At 43.6% G+C, this 14849-nt stretch overlaps 1 protein-coding gene across 6 annotated transcripts in view; it reads right to left on the bottom strand.

Moving 5' to 3' along the window:
• Dpf3 (double PHD fingers 3) overlaps positions 1–14849 on the bottom strand; it is a 270465-nt gene that overhangs the window by 38965 nt on the left and 216651 nt on the right. Inside the window, exon 9 of one of the 6 annotated variants that reach the window (XM_076921768.1) lies at positions 1928–2624. The exons of 4 other annotated variants lie outside the window; for them this stretch is intronic. In XM_076921768.1, the coding sequence (XP_076777883.1) occupies positions 2590–2624 (35 nt within the window). In that variant the 3' untranslated portion in view covers positions 1928–2589. Of the gene's footprint in view, positions 1–1927; positions 2625–10049; positions 13104–14849 lie in introns of those variants that run through there. One more of the 6 variants, XM_076921767.1, reaches the window with a different exon arrangement.

The following is a 14849-nucleotide window of genomic DNA, read 5'->3' as shown; positions in this document are numbered from 1 at the left end:
TTAAAGACAAGAGTGGTGTTGTGGGGGAGAGGAATATAAAATATCATCATCCTTCCAGACCCCCATCAGTTCAGAGATGTCCAGCAATGAAGACCCCACAAATGTAAAAATAAAACATCCTCTACTTAAGATGCAAACAGGATTTGGGGCAGGAGCACATAGTCACTATGCTCCAGCTAACCAACACACTGTCAGAGCAGAGGAGGACTCTGACGACCATCGAGTCCAGTCCCTTCTTTAGACACAGGAGGAGAGTGGTCCCCAAAGGTTAAGCAGCCTACCCATGGTCATGGGGCAGGATGAAAGCAGGGCTGTGGCTTTAACCAGCTCTGTTAAGTCTTTCTATAAGGTGGGCCTAGGCCCCAAGAGAGGGTGACCAAGGATGGGGTGGGCAGGAATCTGGAATCTTGGCATCTTGCTTCAAGGGCTGCCCCTTCCACATGCCACCACAACAAATACGAGCCCTTGGGATCTTTGCCAGATGACTGCCTCCTCCCTGGCCCTGCCTTCCGGAAGGATGAACACAGAGGAGAGCCAGAGCCAAACTGGTCCTGGGTATTGTCTTCTCTGCATCCAGTCCTCTATTGCCCTGCCTCCTAAGAGGAAGAACTTTCCAGAAGGAATACCTTCAAAGTACTTTACTCATCTTTTGGTTACTGGAAGCAAGGTGGGAACTGAATGTAGTAGAGATCGTAACTTTTTAACATCACATTCTCACCAAAATGGCACCCAAAAGTTCTCAAAAGTCAGCTAATTAGTGCCGTGTTGGATCCATTCATTACAAGGATGGAGAGTGAACTGCATTTGAAGTAGCCAGCCAAATGATGGCTGTGACCCAAAATGAGGTAATGAGAGGCAACAAAATTGGGAACAGACAAAGCATCCTGCCTAGGAATGAGGGGGACCATGGGCCTGTAGAGTCACCCAGCTCAGGAAGCCTGGTCAGGGAACCTTGTGCTTTACAACAAAGCAATTTGCTTTGCTAAATAACCAAGGTTCACTTAAACACTGGCTTAAGCCCCAGGGCTCAGCAGCCAATCATTGGCCAACAGGAGGGAGGATTCTCCCACAGGCCAACAGAAGACCTGTTGGACTAAAAGAAGAGTAATAATCCACAAAGGAAGGTGGGTGAAATAGCTAGAGAACCAACAGAAGCTCCGGGGCCTTGGCTCAGGATGGGAAGGAGGCCCATAAAAATACCAGTCCCTGAACAATAGCAAAAAGCCCAGGAGAAACAATATTTGAATACTTGCCTTATCTTGGACCAATCATAGTTTTCAATCTCAGTTCCCTTGCTGTAAAGTTGGACCACCTCTTACCTGAGAGGACCATTAAAGAAGACAGAGAGGGGAGAATTTGGGAATGACAGGGGTTTGGTTGGTACACTGGCTCTTTTCTCTACCTTAGATTAAAGGGCAAGCACCATCAGGAGCAAGCCCAACAGGAACCTGTTTCCCAGTGAGCCTGGAGGAGTTGGAATAGTCTAAAAATGGTTTTCAGGGGACGCAGAGAGCAAAGCTGTCCTGGGGATCATTGGCAGTGTACACACTCACTGGCCATCCTTCATTACTGTTCCTCTTCCTATCTGGGGAGCCCTTGGATGTTCTTCCCCTAAATGAGGCACGCAGCAGAAATGAGTTGTGACTATCCCTGTGGCTAGAGCAGAAGGGCCAGGGGACCAGGGAGAACAGTGATCTGCAGTTTTCTACAACTCATGGGGGAGAGGGGAAGAAGGGCTCTCGCTCCCTCTCTCAACTAATGAGCAGAGATTTTTTTTTTTCTTTAAAATCAACTTCTAACCTCAGCAGACTGCAGTCACCCCTGAGACCTCTTGCAATACACCCAACACAGCCATCAGAGCTAGGCAGGACCTGAGGTGGTTTAGGCAGCTCAGTGCACGGAACCAATGCAGGACATTGCCTGTCAGGATGAGTGAGTGCACAATTAGCAGTGGGCCCTGGAATGCAGGCTATAACACATCGACATGAGCATCGGAGTCTGAAGGCAGGCAAAGAGGGAATACACAAGGATTTGATGAAGTCTACAGGCTGCAAATGGGCCTGTCAGATCCCACGGAGCTGGAGTTACATGTGGTTGTGAGATGCCCCGCATGGGTGTTGAGAACCAAACTCCAGTCCTTTGCAAGGGCAGAAAGGCAAGAAGGAAGAGGGTCCAATCTGAAGGCCTGTTACAATTATTCCTTTTGTTAGAGGGAAGCTAGCTGTTGTTATATTATGGTTTCATGTTATGCTCTTTGAGTCCAGTTCTCTGCTCCTCTTATCCATGCAGACACCAAGACAATTATCACTGAACATTCTGGGCAAATAACATGGAAAGGCACATGGACACATGTGAAAAACAGAGAAGACACATGGGATCTGGACCAGTCCGACACATCCCCATGGCTTTGACCCTTCTAAGTGCCCATCTATTTATTCATCTGCTAAGTGGGACAATGGCTTCTGACAGGGCTTCTAAGAAGATACATTGAGAGCAAAATGATGATGATTTAGCATGGCAGAAAGCGACAGCCCCTTTGGGCTACTGTGGAGAAGTGGCCCACATTCTTTGCCTTCTCCATCCACACTTCTAACACATGGCTGCACCTTCTTCAGCTTCAGGACCTAGGAGGGAAGGAAGCCATCAGTGAAGTAAAATATAAAGAAGATGGACAGACACAGTGTTAGAATTGAAAGACTGATGGGATGGGGCAGGCAAGAGTTTGTGCTGCTCTTGCAAAGGACCTGGGGTTTGGTTTCTAGCACCCATGTGGGGCATCTCCCAACCACCTAGATTCCAGCTCCGTGGGACATGACAGGCTCTTCTAGCCTCCATGATCACCTGTATTCGGGGCCACAGACCCATTCACTGACACACATAAATAAAATAAAATAAAATAAAATAAAATAAAATAAGGGGATGGAGAGATGGGTCAGCAGTTAAGACCACTGGCTGCTCTTCCAGAGGTCCTGAGTTCAATTCTCAATGCCTACATGGTGGCTCACGACCATCTGTAATGGGATCTAAGGCCCTCTTCTGTTATGCAGGTATGTATGCAAATAGAGAACTTTTATGCATAAATGAATAAATCTTAAAAAATAAAATGAAATATTTTTTTAAACTTAGAAATTACAAGCTCAGCTTTCTCATTCCCCTATAAGAGACAAATCAAATTATCTAGACAATGAGGCCCCAAGACACTTCTACACCCAACAACGGACATGGCTGACATCCCAACCATTTCCCCCTCTTCTTCACTTTACTTTCAGTGACCAGCCTATCAACCTAAAGGATCAAGTACATTTAGCTCCAATTTGATGAGAACAATCATAGGTTTAGCTCTCAAGTTGAAACAGCCTCTCTGGGACCAAGTGGCCAGTGGGCTTCTTCAAATATACCACACTCCTCCCAAGTGCATTTCAAACCAGAAAGTGGTGAAAGAACAACCCTTGGCAAGAAATGGCCATGGAATCACCAACCTCCAGGGTCAGCACTCAGAAAGATGTGCACTGGACCACTTAGCCATCACACAGAAGCCGAGAGACACTGAGAGCCTTTCAAGCCATCTAGAAGGAATATGACTGCTGCTTTTCCCTTGAGGACTAAGAAGCTACCATCCATCACAAGTCAGATGCTATGGGATGAACCAAACTTTCTTGGCACTGAGGGCTCAACTGCACTCAGAGCCACACTAAGCATCACACAGCTCCTGCTTACAAGCTCATGAGGGGAGCGCTACTTCCTGCTATTCCTAATTCTTTTATTGAGGATCAAACCTCCTCTTGATGTCAGTGCTGACAGGATATCTATGGCCTGCCTTCTCTTCCAGTCATGCCCTCTCTGCTCTGGCTCCAAACCCCCATGCCTGCTCACAACTCTGAGCTTCTGCCCATCCTGCTGTTGCTTTCAGTGGCCTGTCTTCTCTCTGTCCACACCAACTCCATCCAGCCTCCTCTGAAGTCTTGTCCCCACATCAGCCAGCACTGGTTATCTCTCCTTGCCAAGCCTGCCTAACATCTGCAGTTGGCGGCAACTTGGCATTTAATTATGCATGGCCTTGTCTTGAATAATATGTTAACCACCTGCCTCTCCTCCACAAAAACAAAAGATGTCTGACAAGACACACACTGAAAAGACCCCGCCCCCCAAAAAACAGTCTTGTGCTTAAGCAGAACATATTATAAAAAATTTTTTTTAATAAATTGACTAAAACATTCAGACCTTGCCAGCTATCACTAGTACTTTTATTACCTCAACACCCTTGTGTCAGATCCCATCTCTATAGAATGGAATTAGTAACCTAAACCATCCATGACTTGAACTAGCAACCACCTATGAAAAGCCTAACACCCGCTCACATGAGCACATGGGAAGCACCCCTCTTTGATTCTTTATATGTCCTTCAGAACCTCACACCATATTGCAACACAGAAGGCATTCGATCAGTTATTAAACGATTGATCTGTAGCATACAGCAAAAAAGGATTATTACAGAAAGTAACAATGGTCTGAACATATTGATTTATTTTCCCATTGTGGACATAGGTTGTTATTTATGAAAGTAAAACAGCCTATTGCATCCAAAGAACTGTTTGAGATTACAAAACACCGGTGTCTCTGAACCCATAACCCGGCCAAACAGATGCCACAGCGTTAGTATCATGGTGGTTTCTCACTTGCTTCCTCAGCGGCTATCAGTATATGTTGCCAAGGTAGAGTCACCGTCCACAGAAAGCTCACTTCACGCACAGAACACAGCACAATGGTCGCTTCTTCAAAACAAGCACATCAAAAACAGTGTATGCAGGACTTCTTTCCAAATGACTTAGGTTCTCTAGAAAGGATGCTAACCACTTCCCTCCCAAGTAGAATTTTGTTTATAAAACATTCTCTTCTATGGGACCCTTCTGCCCCATCAGCTGGGGAGAAGTTAGGAGACAACTGTGAATATTAGTGATATCACTCCATCCCAGCTGGATGGAGTAGTGACACCCTATTAGCAAGCACAGGACTCATTCTCGAGGATGATGTTGGAGGCTGTGAAATCCATGGAGCTCAGAACTGGTACCCTAACTTAAGATGGAGCTTTCCAGAGCACCATTCACCTGGTGGCCTCTTGGCTTGCCTGACTTCTTTTTCACATCTGTGTCATGTCTCTGGAGGAAATTGTCTCTTTCCACAGTAGTCACATTCCAGTTGGTGTCTTGTACCACTCAATGAGTGACATTGCTTCAGTGCAAACAGAGCATGCTCAGAAGTAGAACTTTCTTGACTCTAATAGACATTCTTGGAACCAGTCTTGCCCATGTTTCTCCACTTGCTGGTGGTAAGTAGGCACTGCCTCCTTCAACATTAACCCCATGTGTTACAGAGTTAGACCTCAGGAGGTTACCTCTCCCATTCCCCTAACTCTACACAGGAAAAGATCTTGGCTTCTTAACTACCGGTGAGCCCACCTTAGCCTCCATCAACTAAAGTTAGGTCTCAGTGTCAGAGTTTGTCTATTTGCTCTCAATCCCCCAAGGCATTTCTCCTGTCCTCACAGGAAATAGTAAGTGGTCAATATTTTTATTCAATGATGCACTGAAGTTATTAAGTGACCACTAATGTTCCTTTCCAAGTTAGACCATCTCTAACACTAAATATCTCCTTAAAGAGCTTACTTGCTCTTATGGTATATTGTTAACAATCTTTCCTGCAATTTTAGATCTTTTTTAGTCTTTTTTATTTCATCTAAGTGTGGTTTTATCATTGCTGATACCAATATTAACATAGCCTAAGAATTACTTCTCAGGACTTGCACATCATTCCCAACCAAGCCTTCTATCATGCACTCAGACAACAGTACCTACTGGTTAGGGTTCTACTAGGACCATCTAGGTCTATCTTATGTGTAACTAGCCTTGGCAGATGATGGCTAATAATAATAGTCAAACCCAGCATAGTGGTACATTCTTCTAACCCCAGCACTTGGGAGAGTGTGTGGGGTTCTGTGGTAGAACTCTTGCCTAACACCCTTGAGACTTTAAGTTCAATCCCCAACATTACAAAAAAAAAAAAAAACAAAAAAAAACAAACAAACAAAAAAAAAAACAGTAACATATCAGCACATAGGAGAGAGTTTCAGGAGGATCAATAAATTGAAGCCAGCCTGAAATATTCCATAAGATGCTGTCTTTTATTCCCACCGCTAAAACATAAAATAACGACACAGCCAACATAATTGAATTGATTGGGTCAGTGATAAAGCATGGCTAACCACTGTCAATGACTCTCAAAAATTATTTTCTATTCTAGTGTATGGAGGATCACCTAACCAAGAGATGTGTGCTCCTCACACCATGACTATGTAAAATATAAAACATAGGATTTACTGACTTTAAATAATCTCCATCCCCCTAGTCTAACCTGATAACTGACTTCCAAGTGATGTGAACACAGGGTGAAGCTTAAAACAAGAGCAGATACAAAAACACACTGTTCCAACCACTTCCTTCTTTCAGGAAACACTTGAAACCTAACAATAAGCCTCACTAAAAGGTACCTGGGATCTGAAAGGGTAGCCAATCCTCTTAAGACATTTCATTGAGTGTCTCCTAACCATGGCTTTAAAAAAAAAAAAAAAAACTCCAGTAATTTTTGGCATGACAGCTGTCTCCTGACATCCCTGACTTCCAGTCTCCTCTTTCAGGATCATCCCATGTTCAACTAGTAAGACAATTTTCCATTCAGTAGGAAGTCACATGTTAGGAATCTTCTCCACTAACAAGGATGGAGAAATCTTTTCTTATGAAGAGATGAAATAAAATGTTGTGGGATGTGTTGTGATCCTGAATAAAGCCACAAGAATCTGAGATCTTGGGGAGCAATGTATCTTAGTAATTTCCATGTCTCATAGGTAACAGTTTTTGGTAGTCATAACCAAGTCATCAGACCACACCTTCAAGAGCCGGTTCTCTACCTTCAGTAACTCCACACCTTTTGCACTGAATGTCCCTCATCATTTATCTCCCACAGGCAAAACTCAAGCATCTATGTTCATGTCAACAAAGGAACTATTCACCATTTTTCATTCTTAAAAACAACACAAGCTGCTAGGAACGAGGGGATTCATCAGCGTGTCCTTCGGGAGTTACTGTCAGGTAGGCTTTGGTTATTCCTAGACTCTTCAGTAAACACACTCTGTTGTGGTTCGGGCTCATCACTGGGAGCTTTTGAAGAACCAGTGATAGGACTTTTTGCCTCTGAAAACCTTTCATAGTGAGGCCTTTAATGTTTCTATTATGGATGATTAAATGGCCCTCTACCCTTCTACTGGCAACATGAAACTTTTCTCTTGGTCCTAAGGCTTAAAAGAAGATCCAACTGTTAATATCACCACCCCCCAATTAAATGCATGCTATTCTCCGAATCAATCATCAAAAACCTCGCCCCATGGACAAGCTGCCCATTATTGCAGAGGCTTTTTTGAAGCACAGCCACGCCCATTCACGTACACATTGTGTACAACCCCGGAGTAGGGCAGCTCCAATAGATGTCTGACCTACAAAACCTGAGCTATTTATAATCTAGGCCTTTACAGAAAGAGCTCATGAGTGTCCATTATAAACAGGAAATGAAGCACTTGTTCAGAATCACCTCTTCCCCAGCAAGACTAAATGAGACTTCGCTGATCCAAGCAAGCAGTGTTTGCAAATTCAAGAGTCCATCCAACTCTCTTAGCACCCTCTATAACAGATGCACATAAGATCTAAAATAGTTAAGAGTCAAAGAATTTAAAGAACAAAGATTCTGGAAGAATCTGTATCTATAGATCTAGCTATACTAGCTACACACACTCACTCACACACACACACACACACACCACATACATGAGATGGGAGTGAGATTTACTCAATGTTCTGAATTCGAATTTGCTGGTTTGGGGCTAAAACTAAAATTAAGTTCTGGTCACATGGAATTCTTGGACTGTGGCATAATGGGCAACTCTGAAAACATCTGTAAACTGCACAACCTTCCCCAGAGTTTTATGGAGAGGACCTTTCATGGACACAGAGAAAAGAGACTAGATGAAGTATTTTCTGCTAGAAACATACCCCAGATCTCTCATATGCTGAATGATGGATGACAGCTCTAGCCAGAGACCACCTAAGTGTCCTTTCCTACCACATTTCTTACCCCTCTAAGCCAGGAGTCACCACCTACATCCTTGAGTCAATATGAGGCTCTGCCATTCTCAAGGATTTTAGACAAGGCATTCCTACCTCAACTTCAACCTTACCCAGACAGACCTCTAAGTCCAAAACCATCAAGGTGCATTCCAGGTATGTCCTGTATACAGTCACGCTTGGTTTAGTCCACACCAAGTAGGTCTTCAGTGTTTGGGTTTCTTCTACTACCAAATGCTTTAAATGGAGAGATTTCACCAAAATGTTTATGTTTTACTTCTCTTGAAGAGCCAGAAGATGGCTGAGCAGGTGACTCCATTGGCAAAGAGTTTGCTGTGCAAACATGAGTATCTAAAAGCTGTACATATTGGCACACACCTGTAATCCCGGTGCTGAAAATGTAGAGACAGGAGGATTCCCCAGGGCTTTCTGGGTAGCCAGTGAGCTCCAGATTCAGTGAGAGATCTTGTCTCAAAATATAAAGTAGAGAAGCTATTAAGGAAAACCTCAAACATTAACCTCTGTCATACATACATACATACATACATACACACACCCCACCACCAGTCACACACATACCTCACACACACACAAGCATGCATACCCACATACGCACACAGTCACACATACCACCACCTCCCAATACACACATACCTCACACACTCATACACATACAAGCATGTATACCCTCATACACACACACATGCACACACACATGCATGCATAACACACACACATACCACCATCTCCCCCAAACACATATACCACACAATACACATACACACACACACAAACATTCATACCCCCCATACACACATACAAATTCTCATACACACACGCACATGTACACATATGTACATAGCACAAACACATGCATGTGTTCTCACCCCGCCACACATACATGCACAGCTAGAAAACCTGAGAACCCTGAACATTTCTTTAACCAGCATCCTTTGAACTAAGTATCAGCTGTCCCATGCAGTCTGAGCTGCTCTCTGGCACTACACACACTTGCTATCCCGGTGTCCCTGAGGCTGGGCACTCAGACTTGTTCCCCTTCTCCCTGGCACTGTGATTTTCCTCACCCGTTGCCTGTTTGGCTTACTGAAGATACCTGCTCTGCAGCCATCTGAACGGCAGTTCTCATTCTAACACGTTATAGTAAATGGTGTGCTAGGACTTCAGCCAAAGCACTAATCCTTTATAGGGACCAATACACTTTCAAGTGGAATAAGAAAGTGATTTCTTCTTCTGTTTCTCATCCTCAAGCTTCTATATACACCTTCCTCTTCCCTCTCATCTGTGAACATCTACAGACACAAAGCATCTGCAACAACTCACCACCAGATTCTTGAAAATAACAGCCACACCCTGCATGACCTGCCACCGCGGGCACCTGAATGTCCCTAGTCTCCTGTATCCCTGGTCATTTATGCTGATACAACAACTCCATGGCAACCCTTTATCTCAGAGTAAGCATCACCATGACAGCAAAGCCTTAGTCATAAAGAAAGACACCCACAGAGAAAAGGACTCTCTCCTAGAATGCAAACTAGACGGAAGATTTCCCTTGTAACCATTTCTCTCTAGACAAGACACTTAATCCCTCAGGTGACCTAGAACTTGGATCTAATGTTCCAAATCCTCTCGATAATGGAAGTATATAATAAATGTGTGATGCTTGCTTTATTCTCCAAGTGTTGGTAGACAGATGAATGGATAAACATCGTGTACTTTATACCTTCAACACCCCCCCCCAAAAGAAAGAAATGTCATCACATGCCCTAGCACAGACTATCCTTGGAGATATTGTGCAAAATGAAACAAGTCAAAGGACAAACGTTTGACCAAAGAACAAAATCGCAGGAGCCCATTTATTCAAGATATATGAGGTAGTCAGATTCACAGGGTGTCAGAACAGAGTGATGGCACCACACAGTCTGGTTGTCCCTGTGAAGAAAAAGTTGATGTCTAAAGGAAATGTTTCAGTGGAAGATGAACTAGTTCTAGAGACGGGATGGAGATGGTTCCTCAACGACATGAATGTACTTTTGCCATAGAACTACATATACCCTTAGTGGAGATAAAGTAGTGAGCTTTGCTTTTTGAGTATTTCATCGCAATGTATGGGGGAGGGGCTAGGACGATGGCTCAGGTGGGTAGTGTGTTGCCATGCAAGCATAAGAGCCTGAGTTCAGATCCCAGCATGCACATAGGCCAGGCAGGTGGGACAGCAACACCTCTGTAACCCTAGTGCTGGTGGGGAGAGGGACAAAGACGATCGGATCCCTAATGCTCACAGTTGTCAAGATCTGGGCTCAGTGAGAGATTAAGACTAAAAAATTCAGGTAGAAATGATAAGGAAAACATACAACATCAATGCCAACTTCTGATCTATGCATGCGCGCGCGCACGTGCACACACACACATACACACACATACATGTGTACATGCATGTACACACACATGCAAAAATAAAATACAAAATACAAAAGGGGAGATAGGGATGTGAAGGACCATAAAAAAAGAAAGTGGGAAACACTTTCTTTTTAGTACCTAAAAAAAGTAAGTTCAAAATGGAAATTGTGTGTGACTTTCAGTCTAAGAGAAGGTAAAGCTCAGAAATGTCACACTCTGGCTCCACTTGGCCCCATAGGAACAGGTCCAATGCTCAGAGGGAAATACCCAACTTGACAGGCTAACCTACATGACCCTTCAGATAGCATCCATCTGAACCTTTAGGAAAACTCTACCCCAAGGGGTTCACCTTAGAGCTTGCACAGCTGCCAGTGTGGGGAGCCTAACCCAAGAGTAGCTTTCAGGCAATAAAAAATGGCAACCTCAAATCTTCTTGCAAGCATAGGCTCAATCTCTCATATTTGTGCAAAACTTCTTAGCGGCAGCACAGTAGCGACACTGGACAGGTATACTCTGCTTTTGCACATAACCAGGATTTCGGTAATTCTGCTTTGACCATGGAAGAAATGGTAAATGGTGTTGGTGATGGAGGGGTGGGTGACAGCAACTCTGAGCTGAGGATAGATAGTAGCATCAACACCAGGTATCGCTCACTTCTGATGTCCCTACCTGGCATTCAAGCCAGTGGCAACTGCTGTCCCAGAATGCACTTCTAAATAAAACAAATCTCGGGCATGCAGGGGAGCGGAGTCCTTTCCACACTGTGTTGTAAGTCACTCCTGCAGGACGAGGTTGATAAGCAAATCTTACAGATTTTATAAGACCTTTGGAAACAGTCTTTTATTTAACAGAAACTTACACAAACTTCACACAAACCCTACATGATTGCAAAGCTTTATCACAATTTGACATGTCATAACTTGTGAGTATGGGTTGGAGAACAGATTATTATTATAATTAACATTTTTGACAAGGGACATTTTCTATCAGAAAATGATAGAAAGACTTTCTTGGTGACGTCCACCTTCTCTTGAATGGGAAACCTGGAGGGTTTAATGGAAAGTCTCCCTGTCTACCCTTCCTTTTTCAATGGCAGATGAGATTTATTCTCAGGCTTGGACACTTCAATAATACTGTGGCTCAAGGACTTTTGCTGACGAGGCTTTGAAGCCTTAAGTCATGCCATCCATGACTCTGCTCTGGACACGTAATAGACAAGCTAAGTGGAAGCCAAGAGGTAGAACCCAGTGGCCTAGACAGTCAGCTGATCTCCTAGGCTAGGTCAAGCATACAATGCCGAATTCCACTTCATTGGCCATAACAGCCATAAAGGACACACATAGTGATGCTCACCTTCCTATTTCTCTCTACAAATGACTTGAGTTTCAAGTTTCTATCCTTCCAATGACTCCTCAGTCATGGAGCAACTTTAGGCCCTCAGACCTCTGAAATCTTCTCCGGAGCGTTCTCCTGGCCAAGTCCAGCAGCTGTTAGCTAACTAAGCCATGTCCCTTCAGCCACTGCTTATTCCTGTTATGTGTTTGTTCATTGTTCATTTCACCAAAACATTTCTGTTTGGAGCTGTTGAACTTTGCAGTAACTCGTTCAATCAGTGGATAGAATTCCTTCCTGAATCAGGCCTCAGGAGAGGAGCTAAAGAGGAGGTAGCTTTACATCCTGATCAATGGGGTTCATATCAGGGGAGGGGCAGCTGGGAGGGGGACATAATGCTGGTTTGGGGCCAATTTATCTCCATCAGATCCTAACACATAATTACTTAATGTCAACAATACTTTTCAGTGACTTTAGAAGAACTGACCACTCCTCACCTACCACATCCAACTTGCAGAAAATTTAAAAAAAAAAAAAAATACCTAAAGCACATACACGAATGGCTTTCTCAAAAACATGAGAGAGCAGAGTTGATCTTTATTTTCTTATTAAAAATGTGGGGTCTTTACTTTTCTTTAACATCACCATGACGTCTTTATTTTACACTAAGCACTCTCATTCAGGTCTTCACAAAACTGCTTTTTTTTTTTTTTTTTAACCTTTGAAGTAGACGGTATTTTAAACCAAGAGACTGTGCAATGGCAGCACTTTTTCTTTTAAATATTGAAATAAATAAAATAGTTTGCTTTTTGTGTCTTTGTCAGTTTGTGTTGTTATTTGTATTGCAGAGCGAATGCCAGCCTGGGCTGAGTACTTTCTCACAGGCATTCCAAACAAAGGCAATGAAGAATTTAAAAGGGAAAAATAGAAAATTAAAATCTTCTTATTGTACAAACTTGAGCCATTTCCAAAACTTGGCTGAGCTGAGCTGAGAGAAGCTGGAGGCCTTTCCATCTGATCCATCCCTGTCGACTCTGGCATTAGTTAAGATCCACACTCAAGAAGGGCTGGGCAAGAGAGGAATCGGAGCAGGAGGAGGAGGAGAGGCTCATCATCTGGATTCTCTTCACCTTCTTCAGGAATGGCTTGCTTGAAGGATTTGCAGTTCCTGGCTCATAGAGCTGACTGTAGAGGGAAAGGTAATGAGAGATAAAAACCAGCACAGAACAGCTACCTAAAAAGAAAAGTCAAAATTAAGGATGAGGGTGGCGGGGGGGGGGGGGGTTTAAAATGGGATGAATTGAAAACAAAAGAAAACCACTAATTAATGGCAGAGCTAAGGAAGCCACAGCTTTGGCCAATGAAAACTAGGCTTGACTCTCTGGTGTCTCAGACATCAGCAATGTGAAATCCACTGGCAACAGGGCAGAGTAACCACTGAATGGCCCAGGAGACAGAGAATACAGAAGATAACGCTGGGTGTACACAAAGAAGAAAAAAAAAAACAAACAAAGATTTCTACTTGGAAACCAAACAAACCAAATCTTTTCAAAGTTAAAACACTCCAGAAGACCCTTATGAAACCATGTCTTCCAGTCACTATGTGGAAATGCAGAATTCAACGGTATTCAAAGCAGCCACAGATAACCCTAGCTGGTGTCCCATTCGGCCCATGGCCAAAAGAACATGACTTTATACACACACATCTTTACCTCCAACCCTGGCCAAATAATAAAGAGTATCAGAATTACTCAAAGAGAAACCAAACCCCAGAGCCCACTCCAGTCCTCTACTAGCCTAGTGATGTCATGTGCCAGTTCTGGATATCGGTGGCACTTCAAAACAGGTGGAAGAGATGAAAACGAGGCATAGGTTTTGCTTTCAGCTGAAATGGAGCCTACAGGGTTACTTTCGGTGTTTAGTGTGAGATAGTCAATATGAGGAACAGGCAACAACAGCAAGTACTTGCACTTCCTCTTAGAAGCAGTTTATGAGAACAGAGATGAAACCCCCAATAGAGAGAGCCTACCTGGCTCTGAGCTCTGAATGGAGGGAAGGAGTAAGGCAGAAGGAGCTGAAATGGAAAATGACCAAGGCAGAAAGAATAAAGTTCAAAGCCAAAGTTTTAAACCACCTCCTCCAAGCTCAAACCATCTTATCATGCTGCTCCTTCTGGTCAACCCAAGACATCACTCACTGGCCTGGCGCATAGGCCATAAGAAAACACATTTCCAAAACTGATGTTGTGCATTGATTTTTGTTTCCAAAGGAAGACTGAAAAAAGTCCACATTCCTAGACCCACCAAATCTCCCCTGAGCATCTGCCCCTGCCCCGCTCATCCACTTGATTCCACACAACACAGCCTCATTTGTGTGAGCTGCTGACTTGGTGTTCCCTGACTAGCTACTCTTTCCTGTTCTCCAGTTCAGCTAGTGCCACATCACTCCAACCCTTTCCACTGAAGTATAAGCAAAGGTGATCTTTCTTCTGGCTTTCCCCAGGTCACCTGCCATTTGTTTGCTCATTGGATATTCGCCATGATTTTATCCCCTGAAAGAGGTTTTTTTTTTTTTGTTTTGGTTTGGTTTGGTTTGGTTTTGGGGTTTTTTGTTTTGGTTTGGTTTGGTTTGGTTTTTTTGTCCCTTCCCCAATACTCCTGACCTCTGTGGACAGATGGCTCCTGAAACTTTGTCAGAGTTCATAACATAGCCATAATCAGGCCCTTTGAGTTTTTACAAATTTCTACCCTTCATCTGTCCACCAACACCACACATACACACAGACACACACAGACACACACACACACACACACACACACACACACACACACACACACACACACACACACACACACACACACACACACACACACACATTCTTTTGCTCCATTTAGTCCACCGATAAAGTCTCTAGTTTTTTTTTTGAGTTTG

The sequence above is a fragment of the Arvicanthis niloticus genome, chromosome 23 (assembly GCF_011762505.2).
Source record: "Arvicanthis niloticus isolate mArvNil1 chromosome 23, mArvNil1.pat.X, whole genome shotgun sequence".
NCBI classification, from domain to species: domain Eukaryota; kingdom Metazoa; phylum Chordata; class Mammalia; order Rodentia; family Muridae; genus Arvicanthis; species Arvicanthis niloticus.
The sequence above is the reverse complement of the archived record's forward strand: the minus strand, read 5'-3'. Positions and strand labels throughout refer to the sequence as shown.